Genomic DNA, 22,502 nt, shown 5'->3' with positions numbered 1-22,502 from the left:
GGACACCGCTCTTCACCCAGGCCTGACTGTTGTTCCTTACCACTGTCTCTCCTGCAAGGAATCGCCTGATTCCCAGCTACGTAGCCCCTTCCCCCAGTTCCAAGGTCAGGGGCTCGAAGTAAGCAGAAAAGCAATTTCACTCAGTACACATTAACTCGTGGTTCCCTCCAGGCTACCACCCTTCTCTAAGGCTTCGGCTTGGCGTGCAAAACGAGTACCCACATCTTGCATCAAAGTTGTGCACTTCTGACGGGTCTCAAAGATGAGGCTGTGTTGTATTGGAGGGGGTCACCCACTGTCGTCGCGTGTTTCAAGACCCAAGCCACATTTCTGGCACTCCTAGAATCTGGCAATCTCGAACTCTCTTTTTAGCAAACACTGACCACGAACTGCCTCCCGGGCCTGCCAGCAAGTCAGATGCTTTGAATTCAAAGAAGGCTTCGGCAGGTCAGATGACAACAGGAATAGTTTACCTCCTCCCCGCCTTAGGCAGCAGGACCAAGAAGTGGTTCAAACACATCCTTAAGCGCCCAGCGCTAGATCCTGCGCCGCTGCAGACCTGATCCAAGCCCCTCGTCCTGCTCCATGCCTAAAGCTCCGTGTCTCGACCCAGAGCTCCATCCTAAGTGCAAGGTTGGCGGCGCCGCATGCCTTCTCAGCTCTCTGCTGACTCAACCCGGGAAAGCGTAACTAACCTCTCGTTTTTTTCCGACCAGTCCAAGGACGTCCGCGTCCCGCCCCGCCCACCACTCAAGCCCCAGCCCCGCCTAAAGTTGCCCTTCTGGTTTGCGCCCGCGGGACGCGTCAGCGTGTCTCCCCGGGGTGTGGCTAAAGGACTTCAGCGACGCCTTTCCGAAGGGCGGCCCCCTCCGCAACCCGGAAAGGCAGATCCCGCGCGGCGGCGGCGGCGAGTCGGGCATGCTCACTGGCGCGGGCCGGGCCGGCAGCCCTGGCAGGAAGCGCCCGCGCTAGGCGGCCCCCGGCGCTGCCAGCTGGAGTCGGGCGGAGCCGGCGCCCCAGCGCAGGGTGGCTCCGCCAGTCCCCGCGCGCCTGGGCGGCCTCACACGTGTCCAGGCGTCACGTCCGCGCGCGCCCCCGGGGCTTGCGTCAGCTGCTGCTCCGGTAGCGGGTGGGCCGAGGTTCTGCGTACAGCTCGGCTTTGGGGCCACGACGCCGCGGGGAGGAGGAGTCTGGGGGTGCGGAGGGGAGTTCGGAGCTCCCGGGGCCGCAGAGATCGTCGGCGTGGTCCAGCCCCCCGCCTGCCCGGCGCCGACTGTCTTCGCTGCTTGGTCCTGGGCTGGGCGCGGTGGCGTTGCCCCGGAGCCCGCCGCCCGCGGGGCGCGCACCGCCTTGACCCCGGCGGCCCCGCGGCAGGCAGGCGCCCGCAGTTCCATGGTTGGTTCAGAGCGCGATGAGCCGCCCGTCCTCCACCGGCCCCAGCGCTAACAAACCCTGCAACAAGCAGCCGCCGCCGCAGCCCCAGCACGCTCCGTCCCCGGCTGCGCCCCCGGCCGCCGCCACCATCTCGGCTGCGGGCCCCGGCTCGTCCGCGGTGCCCGCCGCGGCGGCGGTGATCTCGGGCCCCGGAGGCGGCGGCGGGGCTGGCCCGGTGTCCCCGCAGCACCACGAGCTGACCTCGCTCTTTGAGTGCCCGGTCTGCTTTGACTATGTCTTGCCCCCAATCCTGCAGTGCCAGGCCGGGCACCTGGTGTGTAACCAATGCCGCCAGAAGTTGAGCTGCTGCCCGACGTGCAGGGGCGCCCTGACGCCCAGCATCAGGAACCTGGCTATGGAGAAGGTGGCCTCGGCAGTCCTGTTTCCCTGCAAGGTAAGCTCAGGTGCCAGCTGCGCACTTTTCCCGGCGACCTGAAACTCCCTTATCCTCCAAACCACTCGCAGGCGCTGGGAGGCAGGCGGCATCTCTCTTATTTTAACAACAACAACAACAAAAGTTTACACCTTGTCCACCCTCCCCCATGCCCACCTGTCCACTTTGGGAGTAGCTTTGGGGTGACAGCTGCCCGATCACTGACCCCAGCCTAACTGGCACGCGATCGCTGTTCGAACACATCACAGCTCTCCCACCGGGAGCCTGCCTACTCTGCAGACGTGTACTTGGGTGTGCTTGGTAGAGCTGGGCCGCTCAAGTAAAACTTGGATCGGGAAGCTGACCATCTGTGAGGGATTGAAGAAGGGGAAAAGGGTAAACTAAACGCACCCTTTACCAGCACTGGCCTTGGAAGGAGTGGTACTAGATTCCTCCTGCATGGTTTTGCGCACCCCTGACACATGGGAGCCTTTTGCACACCCCTGACACGTGGGAGCCCTCCGGAATGAGGCTAAAAAAAGGGTACCTATAGCCTGTTTTCCTCCAACAATAAGAAAACCCTCTAAGCCATGCCTTTCCCTCTCCTAGCCTTCAGAGTTTTGTGTTTTGTTTTGTTTTTTACTAAGGGGTGAAAACAAGAGTTGATCAGGAATTTAACAGGAAGGGCATTCAGGAGCTGTTACAGTTCTTTAAAGAACATTGGTTTATTTTTTATTCAGTTTAAAAAGTTATCCATGCTCTTGAAAAAAAAGAAAAGAAAAAGCCAACTACTAAGACAAGAAAAAACAAGTGAAAGACCAAGACCTCTCACCTCCTCTCCCACCAGTGTCAGGTTTAGTGTGCATCTTCATAGGCTTTTTCTAACCATATATAAATATACTCTCCGCAGCTGAATATAGAACCCTAGAACCCTAGATGTCAGTGTGGGAAGGTTTATATATGCACACACAGACATAAGTGTTTCTCCAAAAATGGCTTCTTCAACTTGCTGTCTTAACTTCATATCATCGTGTTTTTCTATGTCTGAAACATAGCTCTACCTCACTGTATTTTAGATGGCTGTATAATACAGCATTGTGTGGTCATATGGTAATGTCTTGTTACTTAAAAATCTTCAGGAGCCATTTCAGAGAAATACCTATCTATATTACCTCATTATAATGTAGAATGTTGACCATAAAGTTCTTCTTCTAAACTTAATGTCGTTAATACTTTTGAGGGTTTGTTTGTTTGTTTGTAAAAGTGAGCACTCTGCCTCTTGGGCCATTCAGGCTGTATTGCGTTTCTCCTTGGTGCTGCTTACTTTTATAGGACAAGAGCTTATTTTTAAATTAAAAATAATCCACTAGAGAACTGAAGGCTGGGACTTAAGTCAGTAAAATGAGTGATTTAATTTGGTCTGTGCCCTGCCACAAGTCAAGTTTAAAATAGCATACTCAAATAAGGGTCTGAATCCATGTTTGGGGTTTTTCATCAGCCTTAATAAATTATTCTGCTTTCAACCACTCCTCATGTAATGCTTACTAATTCCCCAGTCTAGTAGTAGTTTGTCATGAAATTTAGACAAAATAGTTGTAGAATTTTCTTAGGGTCATGAAAACGTGGGAACCTAGTGATCATGAGAAGATTTGGTGATAGGTGACATAAGAGGTTTGAATTTGAGGTTTGAACTATATTGTAGGGGCTGGGTGAGGAGGTGGGGGATGCCCCACAGGGTTTCTGGGGAGCCATCTTCTCCACCCTTCACTTTCCCCTGAACCTTCAGTGGCCAAGAGAAGAAATGCCTTTAGATGAATTATAGTTCACAAAAGAGCATTTGATTCAGCTATCCCTAATATTTTTATTTTTTTTATTTTTTGCTTTTTAGGGCCGCACCTGCCACATATGGAAGTTCCCAGGCTGGAGGTCAAATCAGAACTGCAGTTGCCGGCCTACACCACAGCCACAGCAGCAGCCGAACTGCATCTGTGATGCAGCTTACGGCAACCCCGGATCCTTAACCCACTGAGTGAGGCCAGGAATCAAACCGGCATCCTCAGAAAGACTTACGTAAGGTTCTTAACCCGCTGAGTCACAACAGGAACTCCCCTAATTTTTTTTTTTTAAAAGCAATATCATAAGAACACTGTTTCTCCCAAGAGAAAGGGAAGGAGACAGTTACTACATGCTGTGTTAAGTGTGAAATTTCACTTTCAGGATCCAGAATTCTGGTACCTACTGAAGCATCCATTCTTTCCTAACATGTAACACGCTAATAAAGTCTCTCTGGAAGAAGAGTTCTCTTGGGAATCAAGGGTACCCAGCGTTTCTGTATCTGTCAGTGATTTTTAAAGTTCCCATTCTGTCAGACTGCAGTTGGATGAAGCGGACACTTGGCAGCTGAAATTAAACAAGGTCACCCATCCCCTTACAGACCAGGAACCAAGCTTAGAAAGTGACCTGGTGGGGAGGGGTCACTTTTGCATGTATGAGATTTATAAAGCTGAAGTATGCCTGCCTCAGCTTTGGTTGATCAGTAATCCAGACCATAGATAGTAATCCCGACTGGCTATAGCTTAGCCAGTTAGTTTGGATCAACCAAACCTGGATGTATACAGAGGCCCAGCAAGTAACCAAGATATGTTAGTTGGGAAGGCTGAGAGCAATTTCAGGGGTGAGGCCTTTGGCAAACTTAGGCAAAACAGGTCTTCTTAGCCAGACCTTTGGCCCACACTTGTCCTGGAAATCATAGGGACTGCCTTGTCACTGTCCCTACCTGCTCAGAGTCTCTCTCATGGGCTAGCTCATGTGAGAAAACCCACATTGGGTGAAACACCAGAAGCCAGATGTCAGGAGTTGCCTGGTGCTGCCATTGTATGCCTGAGAGACACCCTCGGGGGGCCTTGATTTTCTCATCAGTAATGAGGGGACTGGACTGCTCCACTTCTAAGGACCTGTAGCTTCTGGCATTCCAGGAAAAGAAAGGAGGCTGTGCAGAATGCTTGGTGAGGCCCTCTGCCTGCCAGCTACTTTGAGTAGGTCACCTTTCATAAGTTTGCCTTTCTTTCTCTCAGGTGAGGAAACAAGTGCCTGTGGAAAGGCTACGTGTTAAATGACTTGTCAAGATCACACCATGGGCCGGCATATAAACCCACATCCCGTAGGCACACACCCTTTGTACTTCTCACTACGTAGGGATTTTCAATCTGAGGTTACACTCCAAGGCCCCAGATCATAACTTGGGGTTGATACCAGTAACGAGATCATCCAACTGCCTGAGTTCACTGGATGGACACATCCCAATGAGACAGCATTCATGCTCGCTCTAAAATTCTTTGGCAGGAATCCTGTAGGGCTTGTGGGTGAGAAGATGAGGGGTGGGGCCTACAAACCTCATATGTGGGGGGATTTCATCACAGCTCTGCACTGCTTATGCTTCATTTGACCCCAGAATGGATGTGTTGCCAAATGGCTTCCTTCCGTAGGTGTGAGGTCACATAATTAAAGGCTAGAGTGCTGCCAGCACCTTGGCTAGAGGGTACCGAGTGCACTGTTAGCCCAGGTCTCCTTTGAAAAAAAAAGGATCTATCAGAGTGCTCTCTTCCCCCTGTAGTATTTTTAGTCCATTCTATGTCTTGTTCCACACCTAAGGGGTTTTGACATCCTGTTCCCTTATCTCAAACCCCCCACCACCTCAGGGGGGGCCGGGTGTAGAAGGAGAAGTGAAGGCTGACACATTTGTGCCCCCACTCAGCAGCGTGTTTAATATCAGCCACATATTTCTTTCCACAGTTGGGCAAAGCTCAAACACTCCAGCCCACTTACACTCTTGAGACATTTTCTTTCCACTCTTTGTCTACTCTACAGACAAGTTTCTAGCAGCATTATCTCCAAATAATTATTGAACTAGAAAGCCTCAGACAGATTAGTCTTCCCCGCATTTGGGTTGTGACAATGTTGTTTGTATTCCTTAAAAAACAAACAAGTCAGATAACCCAAGTGAAAGGCAAAAGCTCCTCGCTATGGATTCATCCAGTCCAAGGGGGACAAACTCTAAATACCAGCAGGGACAAATAATGCAAGGGAGAGAGGCATCTGTCATGTGACCTCAGGGTTTGGATGACCTCAGGGGCCATGGAAATGGCTGGGAATTGGACAACACATGCCACCTCCAAAGAGGGCAACTCTTGCACAGTGCTGGCTGATTGGTAGAGGTGCAATAGTAGATGCAGCCATGCCAGACCTTTAGATAAATTTTTTTTTTCAAGAAAAGCCAGAAACCTGGATTTTTTGAATGTTAAATATCTCATTTTTTTTTTTTAACATTGGCCACATTCAAATGTAAAAATAGCACTTGCAGGCCAAGCCAACCGTTTCTGCAGACCAAATTCCAGCTGCCAGTGTGTATGTACCCTCTGATCTGGTTCTTTCAGAAAGCATCCATTGAGCCTGGAAGTTCTCATTTAACTCTGAGCATACGTGAACTTTGGAACTCTGATAGGTCCCAACTGTTAAAGCTTATTCTCTTTTCATCTTTGTTTTGGCAGGGAGAATACTAACATTCTGGCCTTTGGGAGACCAGAACTGTTGTCCTAGTGACTGGATGTTTGACTTTGTGTAAGTCAGTCTATTTCTTTGCACTTAAAGACACTTTTTTGAGTGCTTTTAAAAGAGAGAGTTGGACTAAAGTGTTATACCAAGGATCTTTTTAAAAATTTTTTTTCTTAGGTTTTTATTCTTTCTACTATAGTTAATTTACTGTTCTGTCAATTTCTGTCAATTTGTACAGCAAAGTGAACCAGCCATATATATACATTCTTTTTTCTCACATTATCCTCCATCATGTTCCATCAGAAGTGACTAGATATAGTTCCCTGTGCTATACAGCAGGATCTCATTGCTTATCCACTCCAAATGCAATAGTTTACATCTACTAACGAAAAAATTTTATTGGAGTATAGTTGACTTACAGTGTTGTGTCAATTTTTGCTGTATAGCAAAGTGGCTCAGTTATACACATGTCGATTTTTTATATTCTTTTCCATTATGGTGTATCATAGGATACTGAATATGATTCCCTGTAGGACCTTGTTGTTTATCCATCTTACATGTTAATAGTTTGCATCTGCTAATCCCAAATTCCCAATCCTGTCCACCTCACTCCTCTCCCCCTTAGCAGCCACAAACATGTTCTCTATGTCTCTAAATCTGTTTCTGTTTTATAGATTTGTGTCACATTTTAGATTCCACATAGAAGTGATATCATATGGTATTTGCCTTTCTTTTTCTAACTTTGCTTAGTATGATAATCTCTGAGTCCATCCATGTTGCTGCAAATGGCATTATTTCATTCTTTTTTAATAGCTGAGTAATATTCCAAGGATCTTTTGTTGCCTTAAAATTTTGGAATTTAGTTAGCTGTCCAAGGGAGAAGGGCACTAGGCGGGAGAGAGAACAGAGTTCTAATCTTGGTTTTGTATGACCTCAGTCCAGTCACTACTTCCTTGAGCCTGCTTGTTCATCAGGTTAGAAAAGAACAGAGATAACCCCTCACTGGTGGGTGTTCTCAATCAAATTAGAAGTGCTGGAGAGGGCTTCTGCTTCACCCAAATGGAAGATAGGTGAGATGAGCATGGTTGCTAGGTGATGGGTGATCAATAGCCTAAAAGTCTGAGGGGATAACCCATGTGTCAAACCATTTCCAAGAGCTCTCCTTAACCTCAAAAATTTCCCTAAGGTAAAATCATTTATTTTGGAAATTGTCCCTGCCATCCTCACTCCTGCTGAAGTTGACCAGGTTGGCTCGAAAAAGCCTGTGCTGGGAAGCACCGAGGTCCGCAAGCATTTATGGTGAGACTCAAGATTCTCAAGAACAAAGTGGACAGCCTTGGAGTGTGAAAATCAAGACGAGAAGCACTAGAAGGCTAGGAAAGATACTAAAGTTTAATGCTGATTCTACGTAGGGTTGGCCCAGGATTTTTCACAGATTTTTTTTTTTAAATCATTGTCATTGAAAGTTGATCTGTAGTACAACCAGAACGGAGGAGAATCAAAAGGTAAACCAGGTCTGGCCTATAAAGGATTGGATTAGATTCGCCCTTTCTTTGAAGCCCCTTATAAAGCACTATATCCATATGACTGTCACTAAGACCTCAATATAAAATATCTTAAGAGGCAGAGTTGCACATCTGACAAAATTGTGAACAGGAGCACTTCTCACACCCATAAGGTCCTCATTCCTTGAAAAGAGCACATAATAGGTGTACATTTGCCCAGGTGAACACCAGCATTCAGGGCCATTAGGTATTGCTGCTGAGTCATGCAGAGCAGACCAGACCTGGGCCACTAGCAACGTGCTTTCACTTTGGACATCCTGAAAAGGAAAATTAGAAAGCAAAAAGTCCTCCTGACCCAGTGTGTTCTTACATTAAACCTGAGTGTACATTTTTTTTTTTTTTTTTTTTTTTGCCTTTTTAGGGCCGCACCCGAGGCATATGGAGGTTCCCAGGCTAGGGATCCAATCAGAGTGTAGCCACTGGCCTATGCCAGAGCCACAGCAACAGCTGGATCTGAGCCCCATCTTTGACCTACACCACAGCTCATGGCAATGCCAGATCCTTAACCCACTGAGCAAGGCTGGGGATCAAACCCACATCCTCATGGATGCTAGTCAGGTTCATTAACCGCTGAGCCATGACGGGAACTCCAAACCTGAGTGTACTTTCTAAGGCTTATGAGAGAGACTGAAATTTCTCTAGCAGGTGTTCCCTCTGTGGCTCGATGGTGACGAACCCAACTAGTATCCATGAGGATGCGTGTTTGATCCCCAGCCTTGCTCAGTGAGTTAAGGATCTGGCTTTGCCGTGAGCTGTGGTGTAGGTCACAGATGCGGCTCCGGTCCCATGTTGCTGTGGCTGTGGTGTCGGCTGGCAGCTGCAGCTCCAATTCAAACCCTAGCCTGGGAACTTACATGTGCCACAGGTGCAGCCCTAAAAAAAAAAAAAAGAAAGAAAATTCTCTAGCAGAATTTTAGCAACTTTGCCCCCAGATGTCCATCTTTTTCCAGTAGTCTCTTACAAATTGGTAAACTGTGATTCTCCTTTCCAGTTGGGTAAAGTCTTTATTGTAGTGATTTTTAGACTATATGGTATCTGTGAGACACCCACTTCCCAGTTTTCAGCCACAAACACCATAGAGATGGATGGAAGGTACATGTGTGTGTGGACCTGGGCTCTATATTTTAAAACTTTGAATCAATGATGGTAGTGTCTTTGAGTCACTCCTCTCTTCCCCCCATCCCAAGGCTATCTCTTACTCTGTCCCCGCTGTGACTGGCTGGTGACTCTCCAAGCCTCCAAGGCTCATAGGTAAAATGGGGTGATGATTGGGGTTGTCGTGAGGATCAAATGTGGTAATAACTCCGGCAAAGTGCCCAGCACAGCCCCAGCACACAGTAAACACCAAATAAATTTGCACAGTTAGAAACTAACAGAAAGCAAATGAGCAAATGGCCAGAGTTTGAGGTTAGGTCCAGGCATACACTTTAAAAAGAAAAAAAGAAGAAAGATCATACCAAAAAAAAAAAAAAACCAGAATGGGATTCATGCCCTTGATAAAGGAGACCCCAGAGAGCTCCTTCACCCCTTCTGCCATGTGAGAACACAGTGAGAAGACAGCTGTCTGTGAAGCGGGTAATGGACCCTCATCAGGCACGGAATCTGCTGGGGCCTTGGTCTTGGCCTTCCCAGCCTCAGAGCTGTAAGGAATAAACTTCTGTTGTGTATAAGCTACCTAGTCTGTAGCATTCTGTTATAGCAGCCTGAACAGACTAAGGCAGTCTCTTTGAGGAGCTACTTGTATAAAGCTCCTAAGGTTGAGTTACAGATACTTTATTAAGATACAAATGAACTTATTTACAAAACAAAAAGAGACTCATGGACATAGGAAACAAATTTAAGGTTACCAAAGGGGAAGGGCAGGGGAGGGGTAAATTAGGAGGTTGGGATTATATACATATACACACTACTATATATAAAATAGATCAATAACAAGGACCTACTGTATAGCACAAGGAACTGTATTCAATATTTTATAATAATGTATAAGGGAAAAGAATCTGAAAAAGTAAATACATATATGTCTGAATGTATATCTGATATATATGTAACTGAATCATTTTGCTGTATACCTGAAACTAACATGACATTGTAAATTAACTATACTTCACTAAAAAATAAAAATAAATAAAAGGAAAAAAAATCTTATTTTCTCCCATCAATTCTCTCACCGAGCTTCTCTTCCCTGGTTCTAATCTTATATGGTTTTCATAGAGCTGGGTAAGTTGGCCCTAGCCTTGGTTTTTCAGTGATGGCACTTTTAAAATATTTCTTTAAAAAAAACATGTAAGATGGGAAATCCCCACACTGTTTCATAATCTATTTTTTCATCTAACACATTGTGACTGCTTTTCCACATTGATAAGTAGTCTTTAAGGTCTTATTTAATGAGTGCATAGTATTACAATTCCATAACTCTAGAATGTTATGGAACATAACATTGGTTATGAATGTGTCAGAGTTAATCAAACTCCTGTTTGTGGTCATTTAAATCATTCTGTTTTCTGACAGTGTTTAAAAATGTACTGCTATAACTACATCCCTGTGCATAAGAAAATAATTATTCCCTAATGACAAATTCCTAGAAGTTAAATAGTAGGGCCAAAGGGTATGTGCAGAAATCAGAAGCTTTTGATGTTACAGCCTAATGGCTGTCACTTAGAATCATTGACAATCAAGTGCCCATTTTTCTCCAGCATCTCCAGCAATGGATGTTATCATTTTGCTTCTCTTAATGCTACTGCCTGCTTTTCCTCCCTGATGTAACCTCAGGCCAGAGTTGGTTCCTCCTGATGATCCACTAACATTTCATCAGACCCATCCTTGCCTCAGAATCTCCTGCAGCCCCAAGCCTTCTCTTCCTACAAACCATCTACCTAGCCAGCCAGTGCCTCCCTTCTCACCTCATCCTTCTGAAACTCTAACTCTAGAGATAGATGTTCCAGCAGAGTCCTTCTGAAGTAGTAGGAGCAGAGGAATCCGGAGACCTCCCTTGGTGGTGGTGGTTAAGCTGCATTAAGAAGGATGAGTGGTGGGGGGAGGGGTAAATTAAGAGTTTGGGATTAACATATACACACTACTATATATAAAAATAGATAACCAACAAGGACCTACTATATAGCACGGGGAACTATACTCAATATTTTGTAATAACCTGTAAGGGAAAATAACCTAAAAAAGAAAAAAATATGTATGTGTATAACTGAATCACTGTGCTGCACAATTGAAACTAAGATGACATTGTAAACCAACTATACTTCGATTTTAAACAAAATAAAAAAAGGATGAGCATCAGTGTACCCAGGGAGAAGGAAGGGATGGAAGATCCTGATGAGGTTGTGTAGGAAGCCAGTGCTTGCAGAGAAAGTCATTTATTTGGTCTGAACTGTGTATTTTATCTCATGTTATCCTCCTAATTCTTTTGTAAAGGAAATAGGACACAGCACCCCCCCCCCAAGAGATTTGCCCAAAGTTTGTAAGTTTGGGGAGCAGAAACTCCAAAATGCACCTAGTAATTTCACAGTGCCTTTTCTGCTACCCTCTCCACCCTGCTGAGAAACAGGCACCCCCCTTCCCATCCCAGGCTCACATAACGGCTTTGGGAGGGATGGCCATGGTACTAAAAGGGGCCTCTTATCAGAGCTGCCAGGTAAAATACAGGATGCCCAGTTAAATTTGCAGAGAAGTAATTTTTTATTTTTTTTATTTTTATTTTTTTTGGTATAAGTATACCCCAAATATTGCCTGGGACATACCGGGCTACTTGTATTTTCCTTTGCTTAAGTGGGCAACCCTACCAGTTCAGTCTTCTTGTGGATTCAGTCGCTTTTGTTGAGAAGAAAAGCATCCTAAGGGATGTAGCCCTGTTTGAAGGGTAGGCAGGGCAGTAAATGTGGTTATGCAGGTAGGAGCCTGGCACAAAACAGGACAGGTGTATTAAGAAAGGCTGGTCAAGGCCCTGGTGGTGTGGTATAAAGCCTCCAACCTCAGCTCCTACTTTAAGGTGCTTTCATTTGCTTGAATAGAGACTCCTAAGAGATCTTACAAAACTGGTTCTCCAAGACAGTGTGGGGTTAGTTGCCTGCTAGGTCAAGCTATGGTCAGATGAGAAGTGTACTTGGTGAAAAGTCAACTTTAACATTTCTGAGATTATAAAGTAATCCCTTGGAGTTCCTTTATGGCACAGGGGGTTAAGGATCCAGCTTTGTCACTGCAACAGCTCGGGTCACAGCTGTGGCTTGGGTTCATTCCCTGGCTGGTGAACTTCCTCATGCCATGGACATGACAAGAGAAAGAGAGAAAGAAAGAAAAAGGAAGGAAGGAATCCCTGCCAGCCCAAGGAGCCTTGTAAGGCCAAATGCACACACACCCCCATCTCCAAGAGCAGGATGTTCTTAGATGACTGCAATGATAATGGCACCAGCATCTTCCCACCAAGTCACATGGAGTTTTCATAGGCAAAAAGGAAAAACTTCTTTTTTTTTCTTTTTAGGGCTGCACCTGCAGCATATGGAAGTTCCCAGGCTAGGGACTGAATTAGAGCTACAGCTGCCAGCCTACACCACAGCCATGGCAACGCCAGATCCAAGCCACATCTGCAACCTACGCCTCAGCTTGTGGCAACGCCAGATCTTTAACCCACTGAGCGAGGCCAGGGATTGAACCCACATCCTTATAGAAACTAGGTTGGATTCTCAACCTGCTGAGTCACAATGAGAATTCCAAAGAAGGAAAAATTTTTGAGCCCAAGATTTTAATTTCTCCAGAAGAAACTTTTATAACGTTAAATGTCACTATTTTCTTAGCCTGACCACTGTTCCACTGAGTGACACTGTTTTCTCATCATCAGCGAAACTGTTGGATGCACTGTAGCTTGATAATTATGTCTTTGCACTACCTCATAGCAGAAGTGAGGAATTTACCATTTAAGTAAAATCCGCTGAAGTTCTTAGAGGAAGGATGCTAGACAGAGGCAAGGTGAGTATTACATTTAAGCCACAAGAAATTTCACTTTCTTCTATTGCCTAAGTCTGAACTTCTCTACTGTTAATAATAGTCAAGGGCTGAGCTAAAGGTAGTTTTATAGACTCACTCAGAGGCGACATGGTAGGTAGGCTCAATCCAAGGTCACACAGGACACTGGTACTTGGATTCAAATCACAGCTACTCAACCACCAGTTGTAAACACATCTTAAACAAGAGGGACATATAACTGTCAAAATGACAGTAGCATCATGTTTCCCCATCTATATAAGATTTCAGAAAAGCTATAAACACTCCCACCCAAGTAATTTATATAAATAAAATATGGGAAGTGCCTTTGTCAAAAATTTGAGAACAAACCCATAGTGTCTGAAGTCTAAAATACAGTTTTCCTTACGTGATCTCAAGGTCTCTTGATTTTTTTTTTTAATTCTATTTTAAGACTTACATTAAAATAATGTAAACATGGTGGAGAACCATCATCCTCTGCAGATAAACCTAATATTTATTCATTTACCAACAAGTACAGGGTGGAGAGGAAGCAGGCAATAAATCAGTAAATCAATGAACAAAATTCATAGGCCCATAAATTAGTTGGAAAATAACCTGTGAGCAGTTAGTGATATTGGGAGGGGAGGGCAGCTAAAAACATGCTTAGTCACAAAAGAGCTAGTTTGGATTGCTGGAAGTCCTTTTGGAAAGTGGTAAAACTGAAGTGTAACTGCTGGTTAAAATGTAAGTTTTACTGCAGTGTGGGTCTAGACTAGGTCGAGCTCCAGCTCACATTTAAAGGAGTCTAAAGAATATTGAGAAGGTAGACTTCAAACCTTATTGTCTGCTGACCGCATGTAAGTTTTACTGCCAGGAATCCACCCTTCTTGTTGAACTCGTGCAACTCTGATTCCATCCCCGGGGTCACCTCCCCAGCGCTAAAAGGGGTTTGCCTGTATAAGAAAGGGGTGTGGGTAAGTTTCACTCTAGGAATTTCTCTTTCAGATGTGGTCTGGAATCGAGTAGGAGTTTCCTTCAGACCACTGGGGGTGGTGGATAATGAAACTGGAAACTAGTAGTTCTTGTTGTGGCTTAATGGTTAACAAACCCGATTGGTATCCATAAGGATGAGGGTTCAATCCCTGGCTTCGCTCAGTGGGTTAAGGATCTGACATGTCCATGAGCTGTGGTGCAGGTCGCAGACTCAGCTCAGATCTTGAGTTGCTGTGGCTGTGGCATAGGCTGGCACCTGCAGCTCTGATTTGACCCGTAGCCTGGGAACCTCCATGTGCCACAGGTATGGCCCTAACAAAAAAAAAAGAGAGAGAGAGAGAATGGAAACTACAGTCCAGGGCCATAGATTTGTCAGGTGCTCATAAACCTTTAGAAGGATCAGAGGAGCAATGGGCTTCTCTTCTTAGGGAGCCCAAAAAGTGCTGGGAATTATAACAATTGGTGTCTTCACTGCCAAATTGTATTGGTTCACTAAAATGACTCCCAAGAGCTTCTGGTAAAAGGGAAACTATGAATTTTTTGCATTTACATGTAGATATGAAATTAATAGTATATTTTTTTAAAAAAACATTAATATGATAAAATTTAATTCATTCAACCAACTCTGCCAAAGGAATCTCTGACCCATGGAGATAAATATGCTTAGTCCTGGGTTCTTTAATGTTTTTATTTTTACATGATTTCAGATCTATACTCTTACAATAATAGTACCAAAAAAAACCTCCACATATACCCTTATCCAGATTCACCAGTTATTTCCTTTTTGCCCCACTCGCTTTATCTTTTGTGCTGTCTCAATTTATATATATACATTACAGGCATCCTGCCCTTTTACCCCTATATACCTCACCATGTTTCTCCTAAAAACAAGGACACTTTCTTATGTAATTATAATATGGTTATTAAAATCAGGAAATGTGATATGCAGTAGATATTCTTATCTAATCCATAGTCATATTCAAATTTCAGTCGTGGTTCCAGTAATGCCCTTTCTAGCAATTTTGGTTTCTCGTTCCAGGGTCATACACTGCATTTGGCCATCAGTGTGCATTCTGTGATGATTACAGCGTATTTAGATGGAAAGAAAGTGCAGTTTGTTTCTTGGATTTGATTCGAAAGTTTATAAGCATCAACAACAAAATATCTACCGTGCTTTGTTTATAAGCATCAACAACAAAATCTCTACTGTGCTTTGTTTTTCCGGAGACCTTCTCCTTTGAGGTGCTGGCAGGTATTTTGCTAATACACTTCCCTGTTTCCTAGGAGGTAAGCAGGTGGAGGCAGGGTGGTTAGCTCAGTCCCAGGGGGGGACCTGCTTCTGTTCCTGGCGCCTCCATTGTCCTGGACTGTTGATTGTTGGTGATGAGCAGGTCGTCCCTGAATTGCGTGGACTCAAATTTAATTAAACAGGTTAAAAGACTTGTTCTAAACCTGTCACAGGATCCATGTCCTTCACTAGCACCCAGGCTAAGAATTCATAATATACTCATTCCATAAACAAATATAATGTCTGTGTTTCTTAGGTAAATAACAGGTGTCTAGTGTTTGACTATGATTTTGACGTACCTTGTCATGTGTATTTGTGTGTCGGGGGTTTCTCTGCCAAAAAGGGTAAAACCTTGTCTAAATTCCAGCTTAAATAAAACAACCTTCAAACTCCATATCCGGGAAAAGAATTGGCACTGTTTACTGCTTTCTGCAAAGACTTCATAATGAGGCACCGGGTCACACATTGCCTTTTCACAGCAGAACATGTTTGCACAAGGACCTTTGAGCCATTGCAACGTGAAAAGTTTCTAAAGAGAGGTCAGAAGTGTTATTTCAACATGGCTTTGTTTCTCACTCTGCTGGGCAATCTCCCCTGCCCATACATTCCTCTTTAGCTTTGGGCTCCTGTGTGTGGTCGTGTCTCCCCTGCCCCCACCCCTCCCTTAAAGAGCTTTACTTAAAGCAAATCCCACCTCAGCCCCCAGGGGGGATGAGCAGCTATTTCCCAGCGGAGAAATCTCATTTATAACCGTGGACATGTCTCAGGACGCAGGCAGCCCTTTGCAAAGCAGCCCAGGTGCTTCATCTCAGGAACGAGAGTGCACAGCGAAGAACAGGGCGTCTCCTGGAAAGTGGGCATCTTTTGAACCCTCTGTTTGATGGGCAGGCCCCAGCCAGAGTGTGAGAAGTGAAACCTTAGGACTTTCTTGCCAGATGCTAGAGAAGGCTGGGAGGGCCTAATTACTGGTTACTTGTTTGTAAGGTGCTGCCAACCCATTCCTTAGGGAGAGCTGCTGTCAGGGCTGTTTTTTTCCTTGCAAACCAAGGAAGAAGTTCATGTGCGAACCCGCTTCCAGAAGTGGTACATCTGTGGACCCCTGGGTTTTGTATGTGTCTTGGATTGAGGGCTGAGGGGGATCAAGGCAGATGGAAATTGTTTTTTTCTCAAAAGATTGGTTCTTTCTGACTCCTAAGTTGTTGTGAGCAGAGAAACAGCAGCACAGGACTCTGACCTTGTGTGGCCACAAATGACCACGTGGCCAAAATGAGTCAGTCAGTCCGTGAAACGGGTGGACCCAGTGCCCCAGCCTTCCTCCACGCCTTGCAAACCATCAAGGTCTAGCTGTGTGTCAGGGTTGGCCTCCATGAGCTGCCCTGGGTAGTGCCCATTGGGCGGGGCACTGACCAGCCGACCCACTTCCTGGTGCAGCCCCTGCTCACAGCTGCAAGTGTGGCTGCCCAGCCAGGTCTTGTCACTCACTGAGGTCACTGGTTCTCAGCTGGGGTGATTTTGCCACCCAGGAGACATTTGGCCGTGCCTGGTGACATTTCTGGTTGTCACAGCATGGGAGGGGGGGAGGGGCTGCTACTGGCATCTAGTGGGTCAAGGCCAGGGATGAGGCTCAACACCTTCCAATGCCCAGCACAGCCCCCCAAACCAAGATTCAGCTGGTCCTTGTAAATAGTGCTGCTAGAGAGAAACCCCCAAAACAAACTAAATCGTCAGGGATGTCCCTGACAGAACCTAGACCTGCCTTCTCATTTATTTAGGCTTTATAAAACCCCATTGCTGGCTCCACTCACCCTGTGTTGGAACTGGATGGAATCATTCCATCCACAATGTGCTTCATCCACAGTGTAGCTTCCCTTACCCCTTCTTCCTCAACCTGTCCTCACTCTGAAATCACCTGTCGCCCTCTCCCCAGTCTTCCTTTGCAAAGTCACCTGTATTTCTGATGTATCTGAGCTGTCGGTTGCTGCCTAGTATGGCCCCTGTAAGGGCAGACAGCATGGGGGTCTGTGCTACAGAGGCGGGTGGCCCTTAGAAACCCTTGGAGCTTATCAGGAATACACAAGCCCAGGGACCAGCGCAATTAGGGTTTGCTCCTCAGAGGCACCTAGACAGTCTCGGGGAATTCACAGACCCTCTGCTCCCTGGAGGAGTGCCCTTAGTGTAGGTGACAAGAACGTGATTCCAGAACAATGGCAACTATTCCAAGTATGAAGTGCGGCACCAGAGTGCGTGCATGTGTGTGTGTGTGTGTGTGTGTATGCGCGCGTGCGTGCCCACGTTTCAAGTTTAAATCTTTTCTGTTAGAGATCATCTCTAACCCAGTCATCTTAACAGTGGTGCAGTGGTCATGAAGACACTCTCTCACCCATGATGGAAAAGAGAAGGAATAGATTGGCATTAAAGTTCACCTTGTTTAGAAAAACCAGAGTAAGCACATAACACTTTAAAATTATATTTTAGTAGAGGCTGTAGCAAGACCTTTTCTCATGAGGTCATTGTCACACAGATGCTCAGTAATGCCTTCTCTTTTTCTGTAATTGAGAGAGGGTCCCCTTTCTCTATATTTGGGTTGAAGGGAGAGTGTTCGACTTGTAAGACAAACCAGTAATTCAGAATATAAATATTCCTGAGTTACACAAGAAAAAGTTCTAAAATGATTGCTAGATAATAAATATTTACTGTACATCTAACTTGGTGAACGTGGAGTGGTTTGGGGCTTTGGGCTGGGGAAGAGGAGCAGGTGGTACTTTTCTGTACACTCTGTGCCAAAGTTCATTTCGTTCCTGGAATTATTCCTGGGCAGCCATGGTAAACAGCCCATCCTGAAAGGTCTTCAGATCCAAATATTGAGGGCTTGTTTATTCACCCAGGGAATCTGCCAGGCTCTGGGCTAATTCTTGCTATTTTTATTGTGTGGATGTGTGTTTTTAAACACTCGGCAGAAACGCCTCACCTGTCACTCACAGAAGAGCATCAGAAGGCTCTGTGTTCCAAGCCTCACCCAAGATTTAAAACACAGTTAATAGAGATTTGGTTTTCTTGCGGGGGTGGGGGGTGGGTGCATACACTGTTAGGAACACAGACTGTAAACATGTGAATAAATAAATTTGTTTCTTCTTCTGATTCAGTTTTTTATATCCATGCTCTTAAAATTAGTCTATGGTCTTGAAAGATGAATAAGCAATTCCTGTGGGCAAAGTAAATAACAGTGAACCATTTCTGCCAATTTCTACTGAAGACCGTTATAATTCACTTTAGGCACGGAGGAGGGATGAGCTGCAGTTCCCTCTTTAAGCCACCCTCTTCTTCCTTATTAGGGGAGGTTCATCTCCATCAAGGTGGTGACAGCCTTCGCAGCTGGGTATCTGCTCAAGGACTACAGCTTAGGGTCTTGTAAGGAGAGGTTGCTCAGGGCCAGCTTGTTGCTAGTGATGATTCAACTGTAAAGATTAGAAGTTGACCTACTTCAAGTTTAGAAGGGGTATATTCCCAAAGGCAGGCTAGGGAGGAGTAAAAACAGCTGCAGGGTTTGGTTTGTTTTTTAGCAATGGACATAGCATCTTTAGAAAAAAACAGCATGGCCCTGCCCTTGCTTGGGGTCTTCATGTCTTAACCGGGGATCAGGGAGCCCAGGTGGGGGAACCCAGCCAGTGTACCCCTCATCCTGGGCTCGAGGGGGATGAAGCTGCCTTCTAGTTTTACCTGAAAAGGTCATTCATGTTTCCTTATTCCTGACATAACAACAGCACAATACTCTGGGCAGGTGTCTACTTGTGGGCTGATTCTCCATCCGGTATCTAGGAATTAACATGGTCATTCTGGTGAAGATTGGGTGTAGAAGTCTAATTCCTTTTGGCATGGTCTTTTCTCATGAAGATTGGGTGTAGAAGTCTAATTCCTTTTGGCATGGTCTTTTCTCATGATGGATCTGACTTATCCACCAGGAATGTCATCCGAAATGCAAGGGAGAAAATGGTTTTGTTCCCACCCTATTAAGGCAGGGTTCAAGGGGTGGACTGATTGTGTCAGAATACCTGTCTAGGACAAGCACTCCCTCCAGGACCCGCTTTAGTTCCCCTTCCTCCCAGGCCTGTCATGGGGACGTGACATACCCGATCATGAAGATGCACACGTGAACTTGAGGAAGGGGCCTGGGGAAAGTGTAACGGACTCTGAGAGGAGGCTGAGGCCCTTCTCATTTTAACCCCACTGGCTGGGACCAAATTGACTAGTGGCCTCCTGACTTAGTTAAGGAACTCTTGGAGGTGTTCCCCCCCCCTCCCCGCCCACAACAACTCCCACAAAGTAAGTTCGAAGCCCTCCCTGAGGGGGAAGGTAAAAGGTGAAGAAGGTGAGGTCATACTTCCAGCAATGTGAGGGGTCTCCAGCCCTCTTCTGTCACTTGCTGGTCACTCCAACAGCAAGAGCAGGAAACCACAGGGACGCCTAGCCTGCATGCCAGTCACAGTCTGAGCCAGGAAGAAGTGGGCAGGGACAACGGAGAAGAGTTATACCATCTGCAAAAGTTATCTGTAGGTAAAAATGGGTCTGGAGATAACATATTCTTTGTCCTTACCCCTAAGCAATTCTAAATTTTTAAAAAATCTTTAAATTCACAGATGAGGGGAATGCCAGGTTTCCCAGGGCTAGTTCCACAATCTTGTTTGAGACATTTATGGTAAAAGCCCTTGAGTTCTCATGTTTTTAACAATGTGGGAACAGGGGCAGGACATGCAGTTCACTGCTGGTTCGAGATGTTCCCCTGATTTTATGCAGGGCAGTACTGATGATGAAGAGGTGCTGAGACTTTTAAGTCATCAGTATTTAACTCATCTGGAGCAAAAACAGCTGAAATAAGAATACAGTGTAAGTCTCAGACGCCTGAGTGCGCTTAGAGGTTGAGAAGGCCCAGTGTCTCACTGTGATTCTTTCTGTCCACGCAGTATGCCACCACGGGCTGTTCCCTGACCTTGCACCACACGGAGAAACCAGAACACGAAGACATCTGTGAATACCGTCCCTACTCCTGCCCTTGTCCTGGCGCTTCCTGCAAGTGGCAGGGGTCCCTGGAAGCCGTGATGTCCCATCTCATGCACGCCCATAAGAGCATCACCACCCTCCAGGGGGAAGACATCGTCTTTCTGGCCACAGACATTAACCTGCCAGGGGCCGTGGACTGGGTGATGATGCAGTCCTGTTTCGGCCATCACTTCATGCTGGTGCTGGAGAAACAGGAGAAGTACGAGGGCCACCAGCAGTTCTTTGCCATCGTCCTGCTCATTGGCACCCGCAAGCAGGCCGAGAACTTCGCCTACAGACTGGAGTTGAACGGGAACCGGAGGAGACTGACCTGGGAGGCCACGCCACGCTCCATCCACGACGGCGTGTCTGCAGCCATCATGAACAGCGACTGCCTGGTGTTCGACACAGCCATAGCGCATCTTTTTGCAGATAATGGGAACCTTGGAATCAATGTGACTATTTCTACCTGTTGTCCGTGATGCACCGAAATGATGTGGGCAGAACACTCTATGGTTAATAAAGGTTTTTATAGATGTTTTATTCGCTATGTCGTCACAAGTCAAGACCCACAGTTACCCCATGTTCTGTTCGAACAGCAGCTTCCCGTCTGGCGTTGGCCCAACAAAAGTTCATTAAACTGGGATGGATGAGGTTGGCCTGTTAGTCATTTGGAGGCCGCTCCATGCTCAAAAAAAAAATCAACTTTATTATTCGATTTTACTTACTTCCTGAACGGCACCTGACAGGTTGCTCAGGCTGCTCTAGACCAGTATGTTAGGAATTGGAGGTGCTTTCCTGCCTGCCTCCTTCTGTTGGTCCCTCCGAGGTGACAAAAGCACAGTGACTGTCAGTCGATTCCTTAACTTTTACCTTGTGTTTCAGGGGTAGGAATGGTTTTCATGTGTTTTGAACAGTGTTTCTCAAACTGGATGGCTCCTCAGTATGCCGTGGAATCACCTGGAGTGCTCATCTGAAACATGAGGGTGGGGAGCCTGTAACATTAACAGTCTCATCAGGGGATCCTTTTCGACAGTAAAGTTTGAGAATTCCTGGGTTCAGCTGTGGGAGAGGGTCCAGACTTTAAAGGTGCTTTATGATTGATTGCCCTCTACTGATACTATTTGTCTTTCTACTGTTTCATCCGCCCCATCCCCCAACCCCAAATTAAAACTAGAACCACAGATTCTCAGGAATACACTCCTGAGATCTGGTCACCCTCTTGTGTGGGGGTGGACAGCCTAGGAAAGTGAGCTGGATGGCTGTTGATGGTTCTCACAGAGTTCGTTTTTGCTCGTCACTAATACAGATGACCTGTTTACACGTGGCTTCCCTCAGAGGCCCTCCTTGACCTAGATAGTGGGAAAGACTAGATCAGTAGAGAGAAAAGCTTTATAACCAGTGTCGTATGCTTGCTATTTAAAGGTACATGTTGGAGTTTTTGGGTTGGTTTTCTTTTGGGTGTTTTGTTTTTTTGCCACATTCACTTTAGTTTTTTAATAAATATTTTCCAGAAATGAATATCCTGCATCATCGGCTGGGTGGAATACCGTGTGTTTATTGGATGACTGCTGTGTGCAGGTGCTATGAAGCTTCACCTACCCTGGGCTTGGAGCTGTCACACTTTCCATGTGAAAAAACATTCATTTGTCCAAGGTCATGGCCCATGTCAGTGGATGCACGGGGGTCAGAACTCACTCCTCTGAACCACAGTGTCATTGGTGTGGCTGTGCTCTCCTTCTTGGGGCCATTCTTCCTTGTGGAAGGAGAGAATTTCTCCTGCTTTACAGAATCAGAAGGCTAGAGCTGAGGGCCGTGTATGGGGTTTGAGCCAGAGTGGCCCACTCCCTCAATCCTGACCCTGAACTCTCAAAGGAATTCATACATTAGCCCCGAGAGCTCAGTGAGGATTGGAGACTGCTCATGTTAGTGGCTGGATGGCATAGAGAAGTAGCAGGTGGATGTGGTGAATTTAGAGTTGCTCTTTTTTTTTTTTCTTTTTAGGGCTGTACCCATTGCATACAGACTTTCCCAGGCTAGGGGTCAAATCAGAGCTATAGCTGCTGACCTGGGCCACAGCCACAGCAACATAGGATCTGAGCTGCATCTGAAACCTACACCACAGCTCATGGCAATGCTGAATCCCCAACCCACTGAGAGAGGCTAGGAATCGAACCTGCATCCTTATGGATACCAGTTGGATTTGTTTCCACTGTACCACAACGGGGGAACTCCTACAGTTGCTTCTGTTTCTTAGGTGAGATGCAGGGCTGAGGTTTTAGCCAGAAAA

The 22,502-nt window shown here is 46.0% G+C and overlaps 1 protein-coding gene and 1 long non-coding RNA gene across 5 annotated transcripts in view; one reads left to right on the top strand and one right to left on the bottom strand.

Moving 5' to 3' along the window:
* LOC110256316 (uncharacterized) overlaps nt 1-22,502 on the bottom strand; it is a 347,057-nt gene that overhangs the window by 242,281 nt on the left and 82,274 nt on the right. The gene's annotated exons all lie outside the window — the stretch shown is intronic.
* Nucleotides 880-21,733, top strand: SIAH2 (siah E3 ubiquitin protein ligase 2). The gene is made up of 2 exons (XM_003358611.5): nt 880-1,828; nt 20,137-21,733. Exons 1-2 carry the CDS (start codon nt 1,412-1,414, stop codon nt 20,692-20,694), a joined length of 975 nt encoding a protein of 324 aa, XP_003358659.1. The 5' UTR covers nt 880-1,411; the 3' UTR covers nt 20,695-21,733.

Source organism: Sus scrofa, chromosome 13, assembly GCF_054392235.1.
Source record: "Sus scrofa isolate SSC_HxYL_T2T_F1_AM1 chromosome 13, Sscrofa_HxYL_maternal_Yorkshire_Landrace_v2.0, whole genome shotgun sequence".
NCBI lineage: Eukaryota > Metazoa > Chordata > Mammalia > Artiodactyla > Suidae > Sus > Sus scrofa.
This window is presented reverse-complemented; position numbering and strand designations above follow the sequence as displayed.